General features: G+C 43.4%; 1 protein-coding gene across 10 annotated transcripts in view; it reads left to right on the forward strand.

Annotated features, from left to right (window-relative positions):
• pigg (phosphatidylinositol glycan anchor biosynthesis class G) overlaps positions 1–27,745 on the forward strand; it is a 427,330-nt gene that overhangs the window by 167,844 nt on the left and 231,741 nt on the right. For 8 of the 10 annotated variants that reach the window (XR_009655235.1, XR_009655238.1, XR_009655237.1 and 5 more), the window contains exons 5-6: positions 7,342–7,483; positions 16,782–16,994. Coding sequence is in view for 4 of the 10 variants with exons in the window: in XM_060927883.1 (XP_060783866.1) it covers positions 7,342–7,483; positions 16,782–16,994 (355 nt within the window). In the remaining 6 variants the exon portion in view is untranslated. The remainder of the gene's footprint in view (positions 1–7,341; positions 7,484–16,781; positions 16,995–27,745) is intronic. The other 2 variants (XM_060927885.1, XM_060927884.1) reach the window with 2 other exon arrangements.

Raw genomic sequence — 27,745 nt, forward strand, 5'->3', positions numbered from 1 at the left:
AGCGTTTGTTTCCCCTATTATCACTCACTCGGCGCCGCTATTTTGAATTCTCTCCCATGATACTTTGCACCACTTCCTGTAAGAACCGGCGCCAAAATAGAAGAACTGAACCCTATTATCGCTCACTCGGCGCCGCCATTTTGAATTTCCTCCCATGATGCTTTGCACCACTTCCTATAAGAATTGGCGCCAAAACAGAAGAACTGAACACAACTTGAGATGTTTTCCTAACTTAAAGATGAATCTAGCACCTGTATATTGATATGCCCACAAGTTTTCATGGCATTTACAAGCGAAGGTATAATGAACGTACAAATAAAAATACCTTCAACGTCAGTGGACTTCTGACTTATCTATATGGGTTGCTACAGAAGACCTCAACTACGATTCAAAGACATCTGTAAAAGGGACATGATAACCCTGGGATTCAACATTCAAAACGGGGAAGCCTTAGCATCTGTGCGCTCCATTTGGCTGCAAGCAGTGCAACAAGGCCTTTCAAAGTTTGAGGAGAGATCAACCCAGCACACAGAGGCGAAGAGATTTAGACAGAAGGCTCGATATCAGAGTGATCTACCAGCCACTGACTACATCTGCCTGCAGTATGGAAGAGACTGCCATTCTAGGATTGGCCTGTCCAGTCACACTCGAAGCTGCTCCAAACAATCCACCCAAAGTGCGACTCCATAGTCTCTTGAGACTGATGGATGCCAAGAGAAATTTATATTATTAACCTTACTTTTTCCCGTTATAAGTTAAACAGATGTTATATTAAACTTTCTTTTCAACATTTTGGAAATTGTTTGTGTTCATTGAGATACTGTTTAAAATGTTACTTTTCAAAGGGGGTGTACTCATTTACGCTGAGCACTGTGTGTGTGTGTGTGTGTGTGTGTGTGTGTGTGTGTGTGTGTGTGTAGATAGATATAGAACAAAGAACTAGAGACCAGAGGTTTAAGCTGTGACACATGGAAAGTGGGGTGAATACGTCCCATGGTGAGTGGTAATGCCAGTCTGACGGAACATGGATTGATTACCTTGCTGATGAGGAAGGGTCCTAGGTATATGGGTGCCAGCTTGCGGGAGACGGTTCTGAGTGGCAGATGGCACATGGAGAGCATGATTTGCTGCCCCACCTGGTAAGTGGGTGCCTTAGAGCAGTGTTTGTCAGCCTGCCTCTTGGATGCTAGGGTGGAACGAATGAGTCTTCTCCGAGCTGATGCCCACATCCTCCTGCGGTGGCGTATGAAGGTCTGGGCTGAGGATACAGCGACCTCCTCCTCTTGGTTGGGGAAGAGTGGTGGTTGGTAACCTAGGGAGCACTGGAAGGGCGAGAGGCCTGTGGCAGATGAAGGGATTGTTGTGAGCATACTCGACCCAAGGTAAGTACTAACTCTAAGAAGCGGCATCCCTGGATGTCATGCACCTGAGTGTCACCTTCAAAGCTTGATTTGCCCATTCCACCTGGCTGTTGGTTTGAGGATGGAACCCTGAGGCGAGGCTACAGGAGGCCCCGATGAGTTTGCAGAAGGCCTTCCAGAATTGCGTAGTGAACTGAGGACCCCGGTCGGAAACTATGTCAGTGGGGAGTCCGTGTAGGCGGAAAACGTGAAGGATGAGTAATTCATCGGTTTCTTTAGCTGTGGGAACCTTGGGCAGAGGGATGAAATGGACTGTCTTGGAGAACTGGTCAATAACTGTGAGGATGCATGTGTTGCCACCTGAGTTGGGGAGTCCTGTGACGAAGTCCAGGGCGATGTGAGACCAGGGTTGATGAGGAATCGGGAGGGGTCTTAGCAGGCCGGCAGGGGGTCAATTGTTCCGGGCACATGTGTTGCAGGCTGCCACGAACTTCTGGACGTCTTCCTTGATGGATGGCCACCAGAAGCACTGTTGGATGAGTGCCAGGTTTCGAGCAGCTCCCGGATGACAAGCCAACTTGGAGCCATGACCCCACTGCAGCATCTAAGTTCACACAGAACAGGGAACAAGCAGATGGTTAGGTGGTATGCTGCTTTGAGTTACCTTCTCCGGGGTCCTGCTCCAGGGCCTTCTGCACCAATGCCTCTACTTCAAGTAGGGCGGCCCCCACCAGACAGCGTGGAGGGAGGATGGTTTCAGGCATACTAGAATCCTCCTGGTGGGCAGATAATATTCTGGACAGGGCGTCAGGTTTGCCATTCTTGGAGCCTGGGCGGTAGGAGAGCATGAATTGGAAACGGGAGAAGAGAGACCATCGGGCTTGCCGTGAGTTAAGGTGTTTTGTGGATTTGAGGTATTCCAGATTCTTGTGGTCGGTCCAGACGAGGAACGGGAGATCCGACCCCTCGAGCCAGTGCCTCCACTCCTCTAAGGCTAGCTTGATGGCTAACAGCTCTCTGTCGCTGATGATGTAATTTCATTCAGCAGGGGACAGCCGGTGAGAGAAGGAGGAGCAGGGGTGGACCTTATCATTGGCCCTCTGGGAGAGGATGGCTCCGACCCCAGACTCGGAAGCGTCGACTTCCACGATAAACTGTTTTGTGGGATCGGGTATGATGAGAATGGGTGCTGTGGTGAACTTGTGCTTGAGCATGGAGAAGGCTCTCTCCGCTTCCTCCCCCCACTTGAATAAGGTCTTAGTTGAGGTTAAAGCTGTGAGAGGTCCCGGCCACTGTGCTGAAGTTGCGGATAAAGCGCCTGTAGAAATTGGCGAATCCCAAGAAACGCTGGAGCTCTCATTGCAAGGATGGAGTGGGCCAGTCAGCGACTGCCTTAAGCTTGAGGGGGTCCATCTGGATCCTAGCCGGGGAGATGATGAACCCCAGAAACGAGACAGAGCTTTGGTGAAATTCGCTTTTCTCCGCCTTGACATAGTTTATTTTCTAGCAGGCACTGGAGGACCTGCCGGACATGGCCCCAATGTTCCTCCAGGGAGCAAGAGATGATCAGGATGTCATCCAAGTACACGAAAACAAAGATGTTGAGAAAGTCCCTCAGGACGTCGTTGACGAGTGCCTGGAAGACTGCGGGTGCATTGGTCAGGCCAAAAGGGACCACAAGGTACTCATAGTGGCCAGTGGAGGTGTTGAAGGCCGTCTTCCACTTGTCCCCCTCCCTGATCCTGATGAGATAGTAGGCATTGTGTAAGTCCAACTTGGTGAATATCTTGGCTCCCTGGAGTAGTTCAAAGTCCGTAGTCATGAGCGGTAGTGGGTAGCGGTTCTTGACTGTGATGGCGTTGAGACCTTGATAATCAATGCATGGGTGGAGTGACTTGTCCTTCTTATCCACTAAGAAGAATCCCGCCCCTGGTGGGGAGGAAGAAGGGCGGATGATCCCAGCTGCCAGAGACTCGGAGATGTGCTTCTCCATAGCTTGCCTTTCGACGGGAGACAGAGAGTAGAGTCACCCTTTGGGTGGGGCTGTCCCAGGCAGGAGGTCGATTCTGCAGTCATAGGGTCTGTGAGGAGGGAGGGACACTGCTTGGGTCTTGCTGAAAACAAGTCTTAAGTCCAGGTATTCCGGAGGCACATGAGAGAGGTCGGGAAACTTGCTGGCTGGAGGCTGCAGTGGTCTGGCGGGAGGCAGAGTGGAGTTTAGGCAGGAATCTAGGCAGGAATGGCTCCAGCCTAAGATGGTGTTATTGGCCGAGTTTAGGTGAGAGTTGTGCAGTGTTAACCAGGGTAATCCTAGGATGATTGGGATGTCGGGGTTGTTCATAACACGGAGCTGGATGGTTTCTGAGTGGTTACCAGAAATCCTCAGGGTGAACGGGGCAGTAAGGTGGGTGATGGTCATCAAGCCTGTGCCACTGAGTGTCAGGACTGTGAGAGGGACGTCAAGGGCGAGTAGCGAAATTCCCAGACGCTTGGCAGTGGCGGAGCAGATTAGGTTCCTGTCTGCCCCTGAGTCAATGAGGGCCTGGAGATGGTGATGCTGGTTGTCGTGGATAATGATGACAGGGAGTAACGGTCGATCAGCAGGGGGCTGGTTTTGAGTGTTGCCCACCAGGGCCCCTCGATACGCTGGTGGGGCTTGTCCTTTTAGTGGGCAGGCTCAGCAGGTGTGTCCTTGCTGACTGCAGTAGAAACAGGACCCTGTGCTCCGTCAGCGTTGTCGTTCCTCCACTGACACCCGTACCTGGTCTACCTGCATAGGTTCGACGGACAAGGCGGGAGGTGGAGAGGAGGTGAAGCTGGGGCGGGTCTTCTCTCTCCTCTGTTGCTGGATCCGGGCGTTGATGCAGTTGGCGAGGTCCATGAGACTGGAGAGGTCCGACGGCAGTTCCCGTGATACCAGCTCATCCTTAATGACATCAGACAAGCCATGCAGGAACGCGTCGACCTGGTCATTCTCGTTTCAACTGCACGATGCTGCCAATGTCCAGAACTCGATGGCATAGTCTGAGGTAGACCGGGACCCCTGCCGCAGCTCCATAAGTTCCCTAGCGGCCTCCCGGCCAGACAGAGAGCAGGCAAAAGTTCGCCTCATCTCTTCAGAGAAATCTTTGAAACAGGAGCAGAAGGGAGCATCGGCATCCCAGACCACTGTTCCCCACTCCCTGGCCTTGCCAGTGAGAAGCATGATATGATATGCCACCCAGGAGCGTTCTGTGGGGAAGGTCAGAGGTTGCAGCTCCATGATCAATGAGCACTGAGACAAGAACGATCTACAAGTACCTGGCTCTCCATCATAGGGCTGAGGCGCTGGGAGTCTCAGCTCGTGGGAAAAGGCAGTGGCAGGAGCTGAAGTTGGAGACTGCTGGGCAGAGGTAGGCACGGCTTGATAGTGCTGCATTTGTGTGGTGAGGAGGTTGAGTGAGTTGGACAGGGTGGTGAGGTCCTGTGTAATCTGTTGGAGGTCTTGCTGATGGGTCCCGAGGAGAGTCCCTTGCTGCTGGATGGCTGTTCTCAGACGGGTGAGTTCCGCTGGATCCATGTTGGCCAGAACGTACTGTTAGGAGTCGTGGAGGTGTGGTGGGATAAGGATCCGCAAGCAGAACACAGACAGTAGTCAAATAAATAGAGAGATTTAATCCAGGAAAAAGGGCGTGGCACAAGGGTAAACAAATGGGACAAAAACAAATGGCAAAAATAATCCAGATAACAAGAGACAGAAAACTAGACAAAAACATGAAACAGGCAAGGACAAAAATGCTCGGACAAGAAACCAAAAACAAGAAAAAACCCTTAGTGCAAAACCCATGAACTAGAAATAAACCCTTAGTGCAAAAACCATGAAATAGAAAAATGAGCTTGAGCAAACAACCATGAAACATAACAGAGGCACAGAAATGGCTAGAAGCAAAGCGAGACGTTCTGGCAAAGTTCCTATCTGAGAACGCTGTTTATATAACAGCAGAGAAAACCAGGAAGTGAATGCAGGCATGAAGGAATTCCCGTTCTGGATTCGGATTGGCGCTGGCGTGAGAGAGTCGTGATCTCCAGAGTGGATGTCTGGAGTGGAGCATGACAGGCGAGGTCACAAAGGACCCCAGGGCAACTTCTAAGCAACTGAAGGCCTCTCTCACATTGGCTAATGTTAATATTCATGAGTCCACCAGCAGGAGAACACTGAACAACAATGGTGTGCATGGCAGGGTTGCAAGGAGAAAGCCACTGCTCTCCAAAAATAACATTGCTGCTCGTCTGCAGTTTGCAGATCACATGGACAAGCCAGAAGGCCTATTGGAAAAATGTTTTGTGGACGGATGAGACCAAAATAGAACTTTTTGGTTTAAATGAGAAACGTTATGTTTGGAGAAAGGAAAACACTGCATTCCAGCATAAGAATCTTATCCCATCTGTGAAAACATGGTGGTGGTAGCATCATGGCTTGGGCCTGTTTTGCTGCATCTGGGCCAGGACGGCTTGCCATCATTTATGGAACAGTGAATTCTGAATTATACCAGTGAATTCTAAAGGAAAATGTCAGGACATCTCTCCATGAACTGAATCTCAAGAGAAGGTGGGTCATGCATCAAGACAATGACCCTTAGCACGCAAGTTGTTCTACCAAAGAATGGTTAAAGAAGAATAAAGTTAATGTTTTGGAATGGCCAAGTCAAAATCCTGACCTTAATCCAATCGAAATGTTGTGGAAGGACCTGAAATGAGCAGCTCATGTGAGGAAACCCACCAACATCCCAGAGTTGAAGCTGTTCTGTATGGAGGAATGGGCTAAAATTCCTCCAAGTCAGTGTGCAGGACTGATCAACAGTTACCAGAAATGTTTAGTTGCAGTTATTGCTACACAAGGGGGTCACACCAGATACTGAAAGCAAAGGTTCACATACTTTTGCCACTCACAGTTATGTAATATTGGATTATTTTCTCAATAAATAAATGACCAAGTATAATATTTTTATCTCATTTGTTTAACTGGTTCTCTTTATCTAATTTTAGGACTTGTGTGAAAATCTGATGATGTTTTAGGTCATATTTATGCAGAAATGTAGAAAATTCTAAAGCGTTCACAAACTTTCAAGCACCACTGTGTGTGTGTGTGTGTGTGTGTGTATATATTAATATATATATATATATATATATATATATATATATATATATATATATTTATATATATATATATATATATATATATATATATATATATATATATATATAATTTTTCAATGCAGAAATGATATTTTCTATCATTTTTATCAGCATTAAATATTTTTTACCTAAAAGATAAAAGTCTTTTTTGGCAAGATTTTGTTTTGTTTGCTTGCATTTCAGGTATAATGTTTTATCTAACTCATGGTATTCCTGCACATGGACAATCTGTTTCCTTTTTAATGTGATCCATGTTTATACTTCAAGTAATAAGAAAAGAAGCATCTAAAGAATGGATATGTATTCACTAACTAACTTATTTATTTATTTATTTATTTATATGAAAAAATGGGCCAAGTGAGGGGAAACTTGCTAAGCCTATAGATAAATGACTCATAGACAGTGCTATGTAAAACAATAAAACAGATGTGTAGTGTGTTACAATTACTTAATTAGAGTGCTAATGGTTTTGGCCTTTTTTAGACAAGCTCTAGATTGTTTCTAAAATATTCATTTGTAACATTTCACTAAACATTTCTTCATAAACATTTCTTAGATCGCTTGGACCATTTCCTTGTTTGATTTTTGAATGTTGAAGCATTTAAAATGAAGGCACTTGAACAAATATGCTAAACTATATTTTCTTCGCAAGTGTGTGGCTTGTATCAGAAAAGAATGATTCAAGTCTCTCTCTTTTCCCCCACCTTCACCATCTGATTTATTTTTTGCATCCTCATGTATGTTAACACCTTCTCTGTCCTTGCTCCCCCCCCCCCCCCCCCCCCCACACACACACACACACTAGCAGGAATCTGATGGTATGCTGCCTAATTTGCTTGTGCTGTGTGGTGATCATGGCATGTCTGAGATGGGCAGCCATGGAGGATCTTCAGAGCCGGAAGTCAACACTCCACTAGTCCTCATCAGCCCTGCCTTCCCAATGAAAGGTGAGCTCTCATTTCCTCTGCATATGGTCTGCATTACCCTGACTCAGCCTGCCAATATTCTATAGAGCAGTCAACTGCAAAATTACCTCTCTTGTCTTGAGGCTCTGTAATGAAAGTTAAAGCTCGCTGCACACATGGAGGAAGGACTCAGGCCTAGTTGCCAGAAGAGGGTCTGCATCTGTAAATGTGTAAATGAAACTCAAACTAAGCACTCTCTAGGCATAAAGCTTATGTGCAGAGGAACTAGCCATCATTGATTTTTATTTATTTTTATTTTTTTAAAGCCACATGATTTTTGATACTCATTGATACTGATGCCAGAAGTGTCTCAGCTGCATTTCTGCAATTCCATTTTAATTTAATTTGGCAACACAAGCATTTAATTATCAGTTATTTCTAGGTGAATTTACATTTCTTTCTTTTTTTTTGCGCTGTTTTCAGAGAGGTTAACTCTTTATAGTTTAATAATTAAAAGAGTAAAGGAATCAATGGAGTATCAAAATCCCAGCCAGAAAACCTCACCACCTCCTCAGCTACACTAATCTGAACTTCTCTTTACTAATCAATGAAACATTTCTGCCAGACTGTCTGAAGACGGCATTAACGCAACTGACCAAAAATAAGAAGCAGAGCTCATGTTGCCAAGTCTTATTTTCTCCCAATATGGTCTTGGTAATCTGGCAGCTGTAATTAAAAAACATAACCTAAATACTTGATATGAGACAGTTTGACAATGAAAAACTAATATATTTGTGTATATGGCCACAAGTGTTTTCATGGGAAATATGCCACTCGTATTTTTCATACAAGCTACATCTGGGACATGGTGATCCAAAACCACGACATAAATGTCACTCGTGAAAAAATTGATTAATTGTTTTGATAAATTTGGGTACTGTTTGTTTGTGAATGTGTCTATATAATAAAAAGAACATCACACGTTGGCTTGAAGAGGTAAACTACTTGTGTTGAAAAACTCTTATTTTTCATACAAAATACATTGCAGATCTGAGTGACATATTTTCCAATATTTCCCTCCAATGATTTCACTCCCGGTGTTTTCCTCCTGACCAGACATGCATTGTCAAAACATTGAACTGGTTCAAAATTAAAATTCTTTTTATTAACTTGCATTTTTTGTTTGTTGTTGTCAGGTATTTGTGTGTGTGTGTGTGTGTGTGTGTGTGTGTGTGTGTGTGTGTGCGCGCGCGCGCGGATGTGTCCATATAATATAAAGAACCTTACACAGTGGCATGAAGATATCAAGTATATCTTCTTGTGTTGAAATATTTTCACTTGTTCACTTCACTCATGAATATAAGATAAACTTCATATCTTCGTGCAACCGTGTAATATCCTTAATTTATTTTTCTTTCCTTATGTTAATGTAGAATTAGCATGATGGCATACATAAAACAGCTACAGGTTGCACAATCATACAAGCATATCCTCCTGGGAACCAAGAAAAAAAATGTCTATCAATTTCTCTTTTGTTGTGATTTCCTTACTAGGAATTTCCCAGCAACCCTCCTAGTCACATGATATATCATTGGAAAGCCCAGGATGTACTCTTTACAAGACACCAGGATTCAAGTGAATAGCTTGAAAGAGTAAGAGGGTGTGCACATAAAACAAATGTCAACTACAGAGAACACAAGTCTATGGGTTGGTTCTCAGGAGGATATAGAATGAGTATAAAAAAAAAATCAAAGTATATGAGATGTTTTTGTTGTTGTTTTAAATAATGGCCACACTAGAGCCCACATGTGTTTATTTGCTTTGGCTACTAGGCTCATTCTTTATAATGTTGGCGCATTGATTTTAAATGAAGTTCATTAGCTAGCCTTGGATTGGATTGCAGTAGAGACAAGTGAGTTTTGTTTCACATCAGGACAAAATGTTTCTGTAAAGCTGGAAGGAAAGAACATTTTTTGTCTTTGGTGTGTTGGATTGTATTTCTTTTCTTTTCAGGACTGAGTGTCTGATCATCCAAAAACAAGAAACTGGATATAAATTTTTTAACTTATTTCCAGTCAACTAGCATTGTCTGTAGACATTTTATTCACCTAGCCAGCATACTGCTCATGCTGAATTTTATGTTGATATTTTATCAGGTTACTTGTATTATAGGAAAGTGCGATAGTTCCTCTTCTTGATAGTTTCAGAGAGTACAGTTTGCAGTTTGGTTTGCATCGATTGCCACTATTAATCAAGTCCAGATTGCTGCCATTTTCTGTTGTCTGTTTATTATTGAGACAACATACACTGGGTTTACCTCGCATGATATGATATGACATGACATAATATGGATGTTGGTGTTGGAGAATATTTTTAGGGTCTTGGACCAATACCCGACATCAGTATCAGCATCAGGATTGATACATCCTTACTGAAAACTACTAAATACTAAAAGAGTAGCTGTGGTTAAAAATAATAATAAAAAATATTTTTTTCTGATGATGTCTGTCAGAACTGTCGGTACAGATGGGACTAAAATAATCACCCCATCAGTTTGACAAAAAAAAAAACTGAAGGAAACTCAGTGTGGAATGTTCTTATAGAGAGAAAAACGCATACAGACTGGTTTCAGGACATACTGTACACATACTGTGTCTCAGTGTTTTCTACTGATGTCATTATGAGTACACATGCAATATGGTGAAATAGTGTTCATCTTTCTAGACATCCATGCTGTAAGCTGCTGCACACAAGGTGTTACTAAACATGCTTATGTGAATAAACACACACATACATGGGTTATTTGTATCTCAGAATGTGAGGTTCTGACATCTTGGCAAAGCAGATGAGAGGCTCATTAGCATTTGCTCTCTCTTCGTGATGAAAGTGTGGATCAGCTGAGCATCTGTCTGCTTTGCACTGCCAGGGTGAATGTGATAATTGTTTCTTTTCCTGCTTTATATATTTTGGAGATACCACACACTTTCACATTCCAGATCACATTTAGAAACTCTCTAAAATTTAAATCTCTGCAGGTTTGTCAGAAATGACTACCAACTATTTTTAATCAAGATTTTTAACACTTGATTTAAAAACAAAAACTAATATACAGTTGCGGTCAGAAGTTTACATACATGGACATGAATGTCATGGCACTTTTCAATGATTTATTTGAACTGTCCTTTTTCTGGGATATATCTGAGAAAGAGGATCATATTTTTACACATTGGAGCCATTTCTAAACAAATTTCAAGATCATTCCAAGACACTTGTATGTCTTCTTCTTTCAGCTGCTCCCATTAGGGGTCATCACAGTGAACCATCCAGATCCACATATGCCCCTTTTCCACCAAAGCAGTTCCAGGTCTGGTTCGGGGCCAGTGCTTAGTTTGGAACCGGGTTTTCTGTTTCCACTGACAAAGAACTAGCTCTGGGGCCAGAAAAACCAGTTCCAGGCTAGCACCAACTCTCTGCTGGGCCAGAGGAAAGAACCGCTTACGTCAGCGGGGGGGCGGAGTTGTTAAGACCAACAACAATAACAAGACCGCGAAAGATCGCCATTTTTAAGCGGCGAGAAGCAGCAGCTGTACAAATGCGAAGTCATCCATTATTATTGTTGTTGTTGTTGCTGCTGCTGCTTCTGTGTTGCTTTTGCTTTGATATTCACACCAAGGTTTATGTAAACGTAGCGCCGTAACTGATGTATACAGCGACGTAATGACGTATACAGCGACGTAACTGACATATACAGTGACGTAATGACGTGGCTCCGTTTAGCACTGCGAGCTATGGAAAAGCAAACTGGTTCTCAGCTGGCTCGCAAGTTGAACGAGTTGTGAACCAGCACTGGCCCCGAACCAGCCCTGGAACTGATTTGGTGGAAAAGGGGTAATATTTGATTTGGCATAGGTTTTACACTGGATGCCCTTCTTGATGCAACCCTGCCCAAGCTATTCGGGCTGGGGCTCGGCACTAAGTATGCACTGGCTTGTGCAACCCCTGGGTATTTTTACCTAATCTGCATGTCTTTGAACAGTGGGAGGAAACTGGAGCACTCAGAGGAAACCCACGCAGACACTGGGAGAACATGCAAACTCCACACAGAAAGGCCCCCATCGGCTGAGAGGTTCAAACTCGGAACCTTCTTGCTGTGAGGCAACAGTGCTAAATAGTATACCACTGTGCTGCCCTTCCAACAGCTGTATGCAAGTCCAAGTTATTGGGAGGTGAAGCCACTTTGCCAAGCCACTTTGCTGGAAGAAGACCCAAACTGTCACCCTCAGCTGAGAGGGATGATCAGGAACAACCCCCAACCACCAAGGTACAGACTTCCCATGAACTGGAAGCTAATGAAAAACCAGTGTCCCTGTCTACAGTCAAGAAAGTTTTACATCTCCATGGACTGAGAGGCTGCTGTTCAAGAAAGAAATCCCTGATCCAAAATCCATACCTTTTAAAGTTCAACTGAAGTTTGCTGCTGACCATATGGACAAAGAAAAATACTTCTGGAGGAAAATTTTATGCTCAGATGAGACAAAGATTAAGTTGTTTGGCCACAATGACCGAGGTAAAGAAGAACACTATCAACTGTTAAAGGGATCCTCCAGCGGATTTACTCTTAAACTTATGATAAGTAAAAGTATTCATAGATTTCAACAGTCATTCATTCATTTTCGGAGACCAAATAGTGTTCTAGAAAAATTATTTTTTATTAAAATACCAGATGTGCCTCCCATAGAAGTGACGTATGCAATGACGTGGCATAGTGGAAGCTTGGAGCAACTCTGCTGTTTATATCCTCTGCTTACAGCATGGTTATGTTAGTTTTACAAGTATTTTTACTGAATTTATAGGTTTTTAAATAAGTAAAGTATGCCTCATTGTGCAGCATATAAATGGCAAAATGATGCTAAAAAGAAGCACGAGAAGATATATTTTCACTGTTTACCTGGCCAGAATCATCTGACTATTTGCAAGAAGTGGATTCATGCCATCAAAAGACCACAAAACAATCTATCTGCGGTGCCCTACTTGTACTCTGAACATTTTGAATCATCCTGTTTCAATGAATCAGCAGAATTAAAAGCAAGATTAATGGGGGCTTCCAGAATAAGAAGAAAGATAAAAGACAATGCTGTGCCAACTATATTTGCCCATTGTTCAGCTCCAAAAGTCCACCGATGCAGTGTTGAGCAGCAACAGACACAACAACACTGGGAGGTTAGTTTTAACTTTGTTCTACCATGATTCTTTGTAGTATACAGTGACAAATCCAGCCCAAGAATCTGACAGATGCACATTTGCAGAAATATTTTCACTAATTTTACCAGATCACTATGGATTTTCACAGGGGCATAGAGCACGCCAAGCCCTTTCCGAAGAGTACTCCAAAAATAAACCATGGACAGGTAGGGTCCAAAAGCCTTGGAATGCAACCTACCAAGGAGATGGAAAACTCTAAGAGAAAAACTAACAGCTTCCCAGGCTGCAAACTGGGTTGAGCATAGGGTTAACTACCCATCTTGTAAAAACAGAAAGTTATAAAAACATCAACGACAAACACTAATCATCCAAGCATGGGAGACGGAGGGCCCCCAGTTGAATACATGAGGAGGGTTATGACACATGACAGCCAAAGCCACAAGGGAGCTGTCAAGCTGAAGCCCCTACTGACTCCCAAACACACTCTTTGAGGATAGGAACCTGGAATTTCAGGACAATGTATGAAAGTGGTAGGGCTTTACAAATAGCAGCAGAAATGAGAAACAATAACATCACAGTGAGTGAGACGAGATGGACATCATCAGGAGAGAGCAGGCTAACATCAGGAGAGACAGTGTTATATTCTGGACATCTAGAAGAAGGAGCCCCACACACAGAAGGTGTAGGACTCCTGCTGGGAGGCACAGAGCTCAAGGTTCATCATGGCTTTATTCAACACCAAGCATAAAAAGATCAAGATGAACATCATCCAGTGTTATGCCCCAACAAACAACAAGGAGGAGGAAGCTAAAGAGGAATTCTACCAGAGACTGCAGGCCATCATGAGCCAAACAAGCAAGAATGATCTCATATTACTCATGGGAGACTTCAGTGCAAAGGTGGGAGCGGATAACACTGGGCATGAAAAAGTCATGAGGAAACATGGGCTGGGAGAGAAGAAGAAAAATGGAGAGTTCTTTGCTGAGGCCTGTTCAGCAAACAGAATGGTCATAGGAGGAAGTGTGTACCCACACAAGTGTATACATAAGGCTACTTGGGTATCACCATACAAGTTTATGGAGAACCAAACTGACCACATCTTCATTAGACAAAGGTTCAGGCATTCACTCCAGGATGTCAAAGTTATAAGAGGAGCAGATGCAGCATCTGACCACCATCTGTTGCTAGCAAAGCTCAAAATAAAACTTAAGAAAAATTACACACCAGGAAACCCACACCCAAGATTTGACACAGAGGTGTTGAAGGACAAGAAGGTGGTAGAAGCATTCCAAGATGCCATCAGGAGTAAATATGAAGTGTTGCAAGAGCTTGAGGAGGAAGATGGGCTAAATCTGGAGCAGCAGTGGACAAAGATGAAGGAAACATGAAAGGAGACTTGTGAAGATACACGAGGCAGAAAGAAGCATGAACACAAAGAATGGATCAGCATGGGTACACTGAAGAAAATGAATGAAAGAAAGAAGACCAAGGTTGTAGTAAATGCCAGCCGAACAAGGGCGACAAAGGCAGCAGCACAAGAGGCCTACATGACCGTGCACAGAAAAGTGAGGAAGAGCCTGTGACAGGATAAGAAGTGTTGGATGGAGAATCTAGCTAAGAGCGTAGAGGAGGCAGCTACTAAGAGAAATATGAAAGAACTGTATGATACAACCAAAACCCTAGTAGGATGATATAGACAAAGTAATAAACAAGTGAAAGATAAGGATAGAAGTGTTCTAACCAAGGAGGAAGACCAAATGAGGAGGTGGACAGAGCATTTTGAAGAGCTCTTAAACAGGCCAGTGCTATGGAGACCACTGGATATACCACTTAGAGAAAACTCTCTTGAGGTGAGCTGTGAAGGGCTCAGCAAAGATGAAATAAAATCTGCAGTTGCAAAGCTGAAAAGTGGGAAATCCTCAGGCCCAGTTGGAATACCAGTAGAGGCGATCAAGGCAGGAGGATAAACATCATTGGATATGCTATACAAACTGATTGGAAAGGTCTGGGAAGAAGAGGAAATACCAACAGACTGGAAAGAATATGTAATTAAACTGCCAAAGAAATGTGATCTAAGAGAATGTAAGAACTATAGAGGGATCATGTTGCTATCAGCTCCAGGGAAAGTGCTAAATAGGATCCCCCTTGAACAGATGAAGGAAGTGGTGGATGCCAGTCTTGGAGACCACCAGGCAGGGTTTAGAAAGGGGAGGTCCTGTGTAGACCAAATTGCCGTGCTGAGGATTATCATTGAGTAGTCCTTAGAATAGAACTCACCACTGTATATCAATTTTGTGGACTATGAGAAAGCTTTCGATAGTTTTTCGTGACCCACTATGGGACCCCAGAAAAGCTGATTAACCTCATTAAGAAGGCCTATGAGGGAATGATGTGTAGAGTGGTACATGGCAATCAGCTCACAGAGGACTTCAGAGTCAACACAGGAGTCCGTCAGGGTTGTTTGTTCTCCCCATTCCTTCTGGTCATCAACTGGATCATGAGGAAGACAACTGAAGGCTGGAAGAATGGTATCCATTGGACCATGTGGACCCAGTTAGATGATCCCGACTTTGCAGATGACCTGGCACTCCTGTCCCACAGCCACAACCAAATGCAGGACAAAACAGCATGCCTGGTAGAAATATCTGCACAAGTACCGTAGGCCTGAAGATACACAAACACAAGACCCAAATCCTCAAGATAGGCACACAACAATCACAGCCAGTCACACTAGGAGGAGTGGACCTTGAAGAAGTTGACTGCTTCACTTACTGAGGGAGTGTGATAAGCAAGAAAGGTGACACAGAGGAGGACATTGCAGTAAGAATCGGAAAAGCTCATGCAGCCTTCATAGTCTTCAAGAACATCTGGAGGTCTAAAGAGATTAGAAGGAGGACTAAGGTCAGGATTTTTAATTAGAATATGAAAACTCTGCTGTTGTATGGGTCCAAGACATGGTGAACCACAAAAAGTGTCATGGAAAAGGTACAGATCTTTATCAATAGGTGCCTACTGAAGAATACTGGGAGATAACAGAACAATAACTGGCCACAGAAGATCAGCAATACTGCATTATGGTAGATAACAGGACAATAACCAGTGGAGAGAGACATCCGGCAAAGGAAATGGAGATGGCTGGGACACACCCCAAGGAAGCCTCTAAACAACATCATCAGGAGGGCCCTAACATGGATTCCCCAGGGAAAGAGGAAATGATGAAAACCACAGAACAGCTGGTGCAGAGACCTAGAGGTGGAGGTGACAAAAACAGGACACAGCTGGAGGGAACTGGAGAAGATCGCCCGAGACAGGAACAAATGGAGAGTGGTCATTGATGGCCTATGCCCACCAGGGGCTATGGGCTGAAGTAAGTAAGTAAATTCTTGTTTTTGTGTAGGTTGTATAATCATTCTTCCCCAGAAAAAGAAAAGTCCAAAGAAATCATTGAAAGCCCAATATTGCCATGACATTCATGTCTATGTATGTAAACTTTTGACCACAACTGTATCTGAATGCTGTGTGATCATCTGAGATGCACATAGTCCTATTGATGCATGAAATATCTCATCTCATCTCATTATCTCTAGCCGCTTTATCCTGTTCTACAGGTTCGCAGGCAAGCTGGAGCCTATCCCAGCTGACTACGGGCGAAAGGCGGGGTACACCCTGGACAAGTCGCCAGGTCATCACAGGGCTGACACATAGACACAGACAACCATTCACACTCACATTCACACCTAACCTGCATGTTTTTGGACTGTGAGGGAAACCGGAGCACCCGGAGGAAACCCACGCAGACACAGGGAGAACATGCAAACTCCGCACAGAAAGGCCCTCGCCGGCCACGGGGCTCGAACCCTGACCTTCTTGCTGTGAGGCGACAGCGCTAACCACTACACCACCGTGCCGCCCTGCATGAAATATTATAAGTGTAATTGAAATTTGAAAGGATGACAGCTTTGGCAGATTTGTTACATGAGTTTCTCCTGCAGATATTAAATCTCAGGATTTATAGCTGGGCAAGAGTATGTGAAATACTCCTCTGCTGCTCATATTTGTGAGTGAATGTGTAAGGTATATTTTTTTCTTTTTTCCTTCCTTTTTTTGTCTATTTATGATGGCTCTTCCTCCATTTCAGAAGGCATGGGTGAGCCAGTTGTTGTGGAACAGGTGGATCTGACCCCAACACTTGCAATGGCTCTGGCACTTCCCATCTCACAGAACAGTGTGGGATGTCTGATTCCGGCTGTGTTTGAGAAAGCCTCACTCAGGGAGCAGCTTCGATACTTTCATATCAATGGCCACCAGCTCAGCAACCTGCTTCGGGACAGCAACCCCAGCTTCCATAAAGGTGAGGACACCAAAATTCAACACAAAACAAAACATGAGAACACGCATCATAGATACTAATAATCAGGTTGGGTAAGAATGAGACAGTCAGTGATGGCATAGCTCACTCCAGCTCCGTCTAGTCCAGAAGGAACAATCTAAAGTGGGCTACCAATGTTGCAAGCTATATACATTATATGCAAGCAAGCTATATACACCCTAGGAATACCTACCTACAGTATTTGCCAGAAAGAATCCAAAATGGTGAAGAATTGACCAAGAAGAAGCAATTTTTGTTGAACTGCTCATTAAGGCTTAATTAGTTCATAACTTCATTAATAATTGTAATTAAGCAAATCTGGGTAGAAGTTATATGCACTCTAGGTACCCCTACCTTCAAGCCAGAAGGAATCAAAATCAGTGAAGAATTGAGAGGGAAAAAGCGATTTGTGTGGAAACTGCTCGTTAGAGCGTAATTATTCCATAGCTTCATTACTAATTGCAATTTTGCAAATTTGGGTCAAAGCTATATGCACCCCAGGCAGACCTACCTTCCTGCCAAAAATAATTAAAATCAGTGAAGAACTGAGAGAGAAGAAGCAATTTTCATGAAATGTTGATGACGCCAGATGGATGACGGACGACAGACAACACATGATGGCATAAGCTCATCACCTGTCGGCCGGATGAGCCAACAAGAGATTTAACTGAATATATTGTTTAACTGAACATTATTTGGATTGAACAAATACAGATACAAATAAGAGGTGCATGATCATTTTTGTTTAAGAAGGCTTGCCAGAAAGCACATCAATTTTTGATAAGATCCCATCAGAGCAAGGATCCTACAGGACACAACGGAAAGCAGGATTTAAGAAACCTGTGCTCATCTCTAGTTTTGAATGTGACCAGTTATGAACATGAGTGTTGTAGAAATGTCAGATTCAGTATTCACAGACTATGCTAACAGCAGTGACATAGCTAGAAATTAAGGAGGATGAGGTAATGCAGTAAATAAAATCACTGTGTGAACTGTATGATTAAACTGAGAAGTGCAACACGCTCAGACGTTTTGGGTGGTTACCAGACAGTTATAGAAGTAGTGATGGCACATATTTTATTTTTTAAGTAACTTGGGGCACAATCTGCTCTCAACCAATCCTGCCGTATTGATATTGCCATAAAATACCTTTATGGCAGTTTTAATGAATATTATTAAAATAAGATGTTTGTAATAGCTGGGAAATTAAAACCTACAGTAAAACCTCAGATTCCTCACAAACTGTCACCTTGATATTCATGAGCAGAGTGTAGCTAACTAATTTTTAAACAGAAACAGGAAAAATACATTATTCCAAATGGTTAATTATATTTCTCATAATAGCAGCTGGTGGCCAATAAAATTATAATCATGACCTTTTTTAAACATAATTATAGCTCAATTACTGTGCACAGAATGTTATTTGACATCTTTAATTATCTGCACTATATATGTATTGTTAACTGCCATGAATGAAAACTTTGGACTGGAAAATATTTTTAGCTGCCCATCGAGCTGACAATGCTGATATATATACCTCTGAATTAGGTTTGTTTTTGTTTTCTAGGAGTCTAGCATTCATTAAAAAAAATACAGTAAGCACCTTATGGTTTAGGTCACGTCCACTTCGGCTTTAAGCTACAGTGACCAATATTTGGAGCACTAAACAGATACACACACCAACAGTGACAATGTGTTACACCCATAGTAGGATTATAGTCCTACAATCTTTACTCTGGAAGTAATTTCACACAGTGCACACATTTCAATGACTGGCATGAGACCTAAACAGATTCCATGATTATATTATTGTTATATTAATTTGAATCGGCCACAAATGTTTAAATATTCAGGAAATTTTTACCCCAGTGGAATTTTTGTTTCAAGATTATATTACAGGTACTTATTTAAATTCTCTTCAGATCACTGGAAATATTTATCATTTGTCTCCATACCAACACCAGAGTCAAATCATTGGCTAATTATCAGCACTAATCCTGCTGTATTCTGGAATCTGAACTAGGAGTCTGAGAATGTGAATTGGATGATCTTATCACCGAGCAATGCTGTTGCTATTACCAAAAGTGGCTCAGTAAAGTAAACTTGAGTATTAATATTTTTTTCTTGAAATAGGACAAAGGGAAATTTGAACATGCTGCTTTGATGCCCAATGAGTTTAAGATGGGTAAATAGATTCAATAATATTCCCCTTTGTTCCTTTGACATCAGCCATAAAATGTCCAATACTTTTAGTGAGTTGAAGGGGTGTTCTAAGTCTCTTTAGTGCCACAGCAATGAAGTGTGATGGCACAGGGCATCGCTCCAGTTTCTCAGTTCCCATTATGTTTTAAATCCTAAACAGAGCTACGACTTACACACACACACACACACACACACACCTCACAAACTCATTCATTTTATGGTTTTTCAATCCAATTCAATCCCATTCCCACTGCTCCTTTTTATAGCCAATGAAGATCGACAGTGCACAAGACTGGGAGTTATGTGTTTGTGTAGACAGACATGGTTTTTGCCTTTGGAGTGTCGTAAATCCATACAAATAAGAAGTTTATACCCTTGACCTCAAACCTGTGTGTGTGTGAGAGTGTGAGAGATTAAATCTTTAGAAGCGTAGATCAGAAACAATAAATGAAAGATACTATTTGACTATATGCAAATCTATTGTGAGTCTTTAAAAATAAAATATTTTCACTCCTTGCCCAAATGTTCCATTTGGGAGGAGGTTGAGATAACAATCAAGTTTATTCCATTCAGGCAGCATAACTCTTAAAGTTCTTTATTTGGCTATATTTTCAGCAATTTTAAGGCAACATTGTATATGTCCTTACCCAAGGCAATCCTGTTCATTCTAGTAGCAGTCTTCTTATGTATAGATACATGCATAGATACGCTGGGACACATCATCATCATCAGTGATTGTTTCCTGAGGTCATTGAGTGTTTGGGGTCTTTCAGCATCAGACACCCTCACTCAGGCGACCAAGCCAGGGATGATCAGACCCCGGCTTGTGTCCCAGCAGCACTAGCCCATGTTTTGGACCTTTTTATCCAGATCCACCTAGAGGACCTCTCTGTAGCCTCTATGATGGATTTGATGGCTCTCCTCTTTGCAGCTCCTGTGATACTGAGTAGGGTGTAGATCTTGCATAGGGAGTGGTCAGCAAAACATCTACATCCCACTTCTATGGGCTCACAGTGAGCTTTCCAGCCACTCCTTCAGCACTGCTCCACCAGCTTGTGGTACTTGAACCACTTGCGCTCACTACCCTCTTCCATGCAGTCCTCCCAGGGTACTGTCAACTCAACTAAGATGATCTGCTTAGAAGCTGATGTTAACAACATGTCTGGCCTCAAGGAGTTTGGTGTCACATGGTGTGGGAACTTGAGCTGCCTGCCAAGATCATCTTGCAGCTCCCAGTCTGATGCCAATGAGAGCAAGCTGGCTGATGGTGTAGGCTGTGGATGTGGCTTCTCTCCGGCTCTTACAAAAGAGCTTTTCTTTTGACTTGCGTGTTGTGTGGTGTTGCTCACTGCCCTGGAGATGGCCTCAGCCACTGACTTGAGCACCTGGTCATGTCGCCAGTGGTAGCGGTCCTCTCCAAGGGCTAAATGCTTAGGATGTGCTCCAGTGTACACTTTCTGGGGCAGAGAGGACATGTTGGTAATTCACTCTTGCCCCAGATGTACAGGTTTGCTGGGCTGGGTAGCACATTGTAAACAGCTTGGACCATGAACTTGATATGTTGAGGTTCTGCCTGCCAGATGCCAGTCCAGGTCAGCTTCCTCTCCAGTGCTCCTTCCCACCTTGTCCGCACCCTCTGCTGCCACATACTCACTATCCTGCTGGTCCTCACCTCCTTGACACCTGCCCACGCCTCTTCCAGGACTAGATGGCATTTATCCTTGCCATAGACCTTGTCATATTGAGGCTGTGGGATGGCTACCAACCCGGCATGCTTGGTTGCCACTGAGCCCACCAGAGCTTTGTGTCTCAGCCAAGACTCTGCCAGCTCCAGCCCCTCTTGAGCTTTCCATTTCCTGCCTGTCTGCACCTTGATGCCCGCCAATGCCACTCTGGAGTCACTGGAGTCTCGATACACCAGCTCCTCTCTTGTGCAGGAGACCCTGAACTCCTCCTCCAGGCTGCTGATGGGAAGCTGGAATTTGTTGCCCCTGCCGTACAGTGCTGCACTGCTGAGACTGCGTGGCAGACCCAGACATCTGTGGAGATAACAGCTGATCTTTCCCTCCAGGGTCTCTACTGGAGTCATTGTCACCTCACACACCAGCAGAGGCCAGAGGATATGGGGCAAGATGCCATGCTGGTATATCCATGCCTTGAATCTGCTGGGTAAACCAGACTTGTCTACTGCAAACAGCCAAGCTTCAAGCTTTTTGATGGTTGATTGGATAGGCACTGCATCCCTGAGGCTACAGTCAAAGACCTTGCCTATGCCTAATGACCTGTTTTTTCAGTGACAGATGGGATAGGAATGCCATCCACAAAGAAGTGGAACTTGGTCACCACTTTTCCTCTCTTCAGGACCATGGACCTGGATTTTGCTGGTTTAAAGCTCATTCTTGTTCAGTAGATGATGTTTACCAGGCCCTGAAGGATCCATCTGCTGCCAGGCACAAAGTAATGGTGTCTGGCAGGTTGCCCATGTAGGCTGTGATGGGGAGCTGCTGGATGCTGGACTTAAATAGAGGGCCTCTGCATTCTGTCTCAGCTGCCTTGACTACCATATTCATGGCAAGGGCAAAGAGAATAACTGAGATAGTATAGCCAGTTATGATCCCTTCCTTGATCTGGTGTCAGTCAGATGTTGAGTTTCCAGAAGTGACTCTAAGGCTGAAGTTCTTGTAGTAGTTCAGGATGAGGTCCTTGATGTTTCTGGGTATGTGGTATGAGTCCAGGGTGGGCCAAAGCACCACCAGATCTCCATTCCCCTGTCATGCCTCCCTGATCAGCTGGGTGACCACTCCAGTGTGTTCCAGGTATCCTGGCATGCTGGGAATGCTGCCATTCTGTACAGATGTTTCAGTGTTGCTGTTCTTCAGGATGAAGTCTGTCATCCTTCTGGATAGAACACTAAAGAAGATCTTACCCTCCACACTGAGAAGTGAGATGGATCTGAACTGTTCTAGCTTAGTGGAGTTCTCTTCCCTGGGAATCCAGACTCCCTCTGCCTTCCTCCACTGTTCTGCTATGGTCCTCCTTCGCCAAATCACCCACACTATCTTCCAGAAGATTCTGAGGAGCTCTTGTCCACCTTGTATGGTACTCCACTGGCACATGGAGCAGAGCTGGCTCTGGCTGCTGTTACCCCCTCCTGAACTTCCTTCCAGGTGGGTTCTGAGGTGTTGAACTCCACTCGGGGGGCTGGTATCTCAAAGAGGGCTCTCTATGGTCCCAGCTCTTGCTCTCTATCAGGGTTGCCCAGGGTGTTGTGCAGGAAGTGATTTACCTCTTCCTTGGAGCAGTGAAGGTGCCCACTATACTTCAGCTGCTTTGTAAAGCCAAGGGGGTCAGGGAGGAATGTTCTTTGCTTCCTGGCTTGCTCAATCCTCTGTCTCCTGTGACATTCAGCTCTGCGCAGAGTCATGAGCTTCTTCCTGATGGTATGTCAGAGCTCAGTGAGTGATGGCTTCTCTTCCTCAGCTGCTGCCTTGAACTGTCTCACCAGCGTCCGCAGCTCTTACTGCCATTGGTGGATCTTGCCTGCCCTTTGGTTCATAAAACAATACTGAATAATTTTGAAAGCCATCAGGGATAACTGTCAGATGCACACCACTGGTGCAATGTTAACCTGAGTTTTGCTCAGGTAGAAGTGTCCTGGATTGTTACCCCTCTGAATAAGGTCCATGAAGAGAAGATTCTCCCTGTAGAGTTGCATATCATACTAGAGACTGGGCCTCCAGCCCATCTGTCGGCTAAGGTGATGTCCACCACTCAAGGGACTAATCTCTGCTTTGGCAAGCACCCTGGATCTTACCCCCACAGAAGATAAATAGTTTGTCTGAGAACCGAATGGCTGCCATCCTGCAAGGCACACACTGGGCACAGCAAGGAATGCCTGAACATTTTGTAATAAGCCATTCCAAAGAGAATGCACTAGATACTGTAGCTACCATGTTCACTTTCAGGGTAAATGACAACTTGTTGCTGTTCAGAAACATCCTAGCTACTAGACACTGCAGCCAATAAGGTGAATACCATTCCCTGAGCAGTTTCCACCTAAGGCTTGTGTGCTAGGGTCTCACATGGGTTTGCTGGATTGCTAGATTAAAACTGGTTGGAGATGCTAAATCTTAGCATACATCTGGGACAATAGATCTACTCAGGCAGAAAGCCACCATGGTGTTCTGAAAACCAGTGAAAGCTGCAGAAGTAACCAAGATCTTGAGGCCACAAGTAGGGCTCTGTGTCTTAGGTGCTCTATCCTGCATAGCTTGGGATGAATCAGCAGTGGAGCATGAGTGGTATGTAACAAGTGGTAAGGCAAGTCATGCTCCAGAGAATCTTGTCCCAGAAGGCTGTCCAGTTCTACCAGGGAGAAACACAGCCAACAATGGCCACCCAACCCCAGTATCCTGTGGCAGGAGACAGTCCCCCAGCCTGTAACAGAAACAGCTGTGATGACTTTATCTTTCTCCAGTGAGGAACAGCCCTCAACCAGACTGCTTCAGCTTGAATCACCCTGCATGCCAACAGCTAATGATCGAGCTCATTCTACTGAGACAAGGACACATTTCAGTTTATGTTGTTTAGGGTCCAATTGCAGTTATACCCAGCCTTTTACCAATGTTTAAGGAAGTATGGTACAAAACAGACTAATTGGCTTTTATTGGGTTGGTGTGTGTCTTCCTCAAGTTCAGATACTTGACCAGAAGCCTAGGAGTTTGAGGGTTCTGTTCAGTATCTGAGTTTGAGGAAGATGCACACCAACCTCAATAAAAGCCAATTAGTCTGATTTGTATCATACTTCCTTAAATAAACCCTCAAACTCCTAGGCTTCTGGTTGAGTATCTTAGCTGTTCCTAGGGCTGCACTCTTTTTGACAGAGACCTCAGATGTTGTACCTGGAATTTGCTGGAGCCACTCTTTCAGTTTGGGAGTCACAGCCCATAATATTCCTATCACCATTGGGACCACTTTGCACTTTACCTTCCACATCTGTTACAGTTGTTCTTTCAGTCCCTGGTACTTCTTGATCTTCTCATGCTCCTTTTGCCTGATGCTAGTGTCAGCTGGCATTGCCACATCTATCACAACTACACTGTTCTGCTCCTTGTCTACCACCCCTATGCCTGGTTGGTTAGCCAGCACATGCTTGGCAGCACATGCCAGCACTTGAAGTTCCACAGGATCTTAGCTCTGTTGTTGTTGATCACTTTTGGCTGTATGTCCCATTGGGACTTGGGGTTCTAGTCTGTACTCAGCACAGATGTTTCTGTACACTATCCCTGCCACTTGGTTATGCATCTCGGTGTATGCTGTCCCAGCTGACATCTTGCACCCTGCTACTATGTGCTAGAATATCTCAGGGGCATCTTTGCACAGCCTGCACCTTGGGTCCTGTCTGCTGCTGTGATGTGTGTATGTATGTTTATATATATAATATAATCAAGCAAAGAAAACAACTAAGGAGAAAATTACTGGAATTGGGTTAAGAGTCAAAAAGTCAAAGTCCCTCTCACACCAGAATCTGGTCTTCCCAGGCAGTCTCCTGTCCCAGTACTAACCAACTCTTTAAGATATATGGGTGCTGCGCCAATCTCTGTTTCGATAGCCTTCGGCCTCTTGCCTATACAGCTAGGGTTACAGTGGAGGGGCTAGTCCTCTGGTAACCACGAGAGTTTGACTTCCCCACTCACATCTGTATTTCAGCATGCCTTGCCAGATGGTTGTATGTACCATTTTTATGATGGTCTTTGGTATGACCCAACCGCAAGTAGATCTCCTGATTGAGAGGCAGACACGCTAACCACTAAGCCAGCTCGTGGTGAATTGGGTTCTTAACTCTTATATTCTTAATCAGACCCTCCAGGATTTCGCGATGTTGTGATTTGCAACTTCAACGTAATTTCAACCAATCCCCGCGAATTCAGGGTGGTGTTGCAATTATATCCAATCACCGCAACTTTCCCGCAAATTTAACCAATCGTTGGCGTCGTCTTGAGGTGACGTCGACAAACTACCTTCCGCCTTACTTCTGTGTATACGTTCAAGAGAAGCAGCATGTGCGCAGTGTTGCCAGATTGGGCGGTTTTAAGTGCATTTTGGCAGGTTTTGAACATATTTTGGGCTGGAAAACGTCAGCAGTATCTGGCAACACTGCATGTGCGAGTCAGTGTTTATGTAGGCTTAAATTCTGTTACTGAAAGTGTGTTATGTTTACAGTGAAGGACTGTGTGCACTTTACATTATTTTTTTACTTAATACAAGAAATTAATGAATGCCAACATTTTTGCCAAAATGGTATTTTATTTTCCATTGTTTAGGCAGCTTCAACATCATACTGTGAGATTCTGTTCAATTTTTTTTTTCTTCTATGAAGCCTGAGCCATTTATTTTATTAGTTTATAATTATTGTTTAATTTAGTCTTCAGGAGAGACTGCCTGCACACAGTACTAGTATTAATAGTTTTTTTTCCTTACATGAAAGCTGAGGCATTTATATTATATTTTAAGGTAACTTCATGTTGTGCTGTGAGGTTCTATGCACTAACTTTTGAACCAACAGGTGCATTTGGATAAGTAAAGCCTATTTTTCTGCATTTTTGTAGTCCTGGTAATCTTTTATATTGGTAAAGTTGTTTATAGGACCATTTCTCAGTGTCTTTGTTTTTTTTAATCAATAGTTTCAGTAATAACTTAATATTTAACATATCACTCAATTTTAATCACAAAAAGAGAAAATCGCAACAATTTCTCGCAACTTTCACTTCCTCCCGCAATGTAATTGCAACAAAAACCTAAAAAACACCGCAACTTTCATCCCAATTTTTTGGCAAAACCCCCACAACATCAGACATTTTAGCCCGCAACAATCACAAAAAAGGCCCGCGAAATCCTAGGGGGACTGCTTAATTGGGTTAAGAACTATCCAACAATTTTATTAAAATCTGGAAGGATAGTGTTGAACTATCCTTTTTTTGGTTTGTGGAAGAAATGTGAACTGAAAAAAATCTTGACTGACCATGATTGGAGATCACTTAAATGCTTGATGAAGCAGGATTGTAAAAAAATGAGAGTGGAACTCATGGCTATGTTTAATAATGAAAGTAAGGGAATTTCCATGTGGTAAATCCAACAAGAACTCTCAAAATTGGGATTAAACAGCTGTGTGGCCATAAGAAAACCACTTTTTAGTAAGGCTAATCAGAAGAAAAGGCTTCAGTTTGCTAAGGAGCATAAAGATTGGCTTCTGGAGCAATAGAAAAAGATAATGTGGTCTGATGTCCAAATTTACCCTATTCCAGACCAATGGATATGTCAGGGTAAGAAGGGAAACACATGAAGCAATGCACCCATCATGCATAGTGGCCACTGTACAAGCCTCTGGAGGCAGTGTTATAATCTGGGGTTACTTTAATTGGTCAGGTCTAGGCTCAGCAACATTATGTGGCAATAAAATGAAGTCCGCCAACTACCTGAATATACTGGATGACCAGGTTATACCACCAATGGATTTTTTTTTCTTCTTCCCTGATGGCATGGGCATATTCCAGGATGATAATGCCAGGATTGGTTGGGCTTTTATTGTGAAAGAGTGGTTCATGGAGCATGAGGAATAATTTTGACACAGGAATTGGCCACCAGAGAGTCCTGATATTAACCCCATTGAAAGTCTTTGGGATGTGCTGGACAGGACTTAACAGAGTAGTTTGATTCTTCTGTTGCAATACCAGATCTCAGCAAAAATTACTGCAACTCTAGATGGAAATAAATATTGTGATATTGCATAAGGTTGTCAATAATGCCCTGGCAAATGCATGCCGTAATCAAAGCTAAAAGCTTTCCAATCTAATATTAGAAATCTTACTAAATATTAATCTTAAATCACCCTGATTTTGGTGATATAGCACAAGCATTTTCATTTTGTCCCATATCTCAAGAACCGTAAGTTCTACCCTCAAAATTCTTTTTTCCTCTTATTCTTTAGCTTAATCCAAATTAAACTACGCCCTTCAGCCACTAAGCTGTCAGCAGGCATTTTACACAATTAACATTAAGCTGTTTACATAAACCTTGACAATAATGTTAATGTATGGTCTATTTTTTGTTCTATGTATCTTGGCAAGTACTGGTTATTTGCAGGGAGTGCTTGGACCCCACGGATCGCCTTTTATTAAAATATGGTTGTATTTGTGTCATGTATATGTTTATTTTACAGGATAAAATCAGTTTTTCCCTCTTCTATGGAGGTGCAAATTATTTTGAAGTTGACAGTCACCAAAAATGTACTGTAAACAGATGATTTAATAACTTGTAAATAACAGACATATTGATGGATGGTCATGTAGAAAATAACAGTGCAAAGTGCAAACAGAAGCAACAGTACAGTCAACAAGGTTGCCTTTTTCAGTGTGTCAGCTAAGCAGCTGGCCTAATCAGCACATAAAGCCAGTAATTAAGAATAATTACTGTCTTAAGGCTAATTGCTTTTACTATTAGATCATGGTTGCTTTTGGGTGGATGAATTGCAG

This window comes from Neoarius graeffei, chromosome 8 (assembly GCF_027579695.1).
Source record: "Neoarius graeffei isolate fNeoGra1 chromosome 8, fNeoGra1.pri, whole genome shotgun sequence".
In the NCBI taxonomy this organism is placed as follows: domain Eukaryota; kingdom Metazoa; phylum Chordata; class Actinopteri; order Siluriformes; family Ariidae; genus Neoarius; species Neoarius graeffei.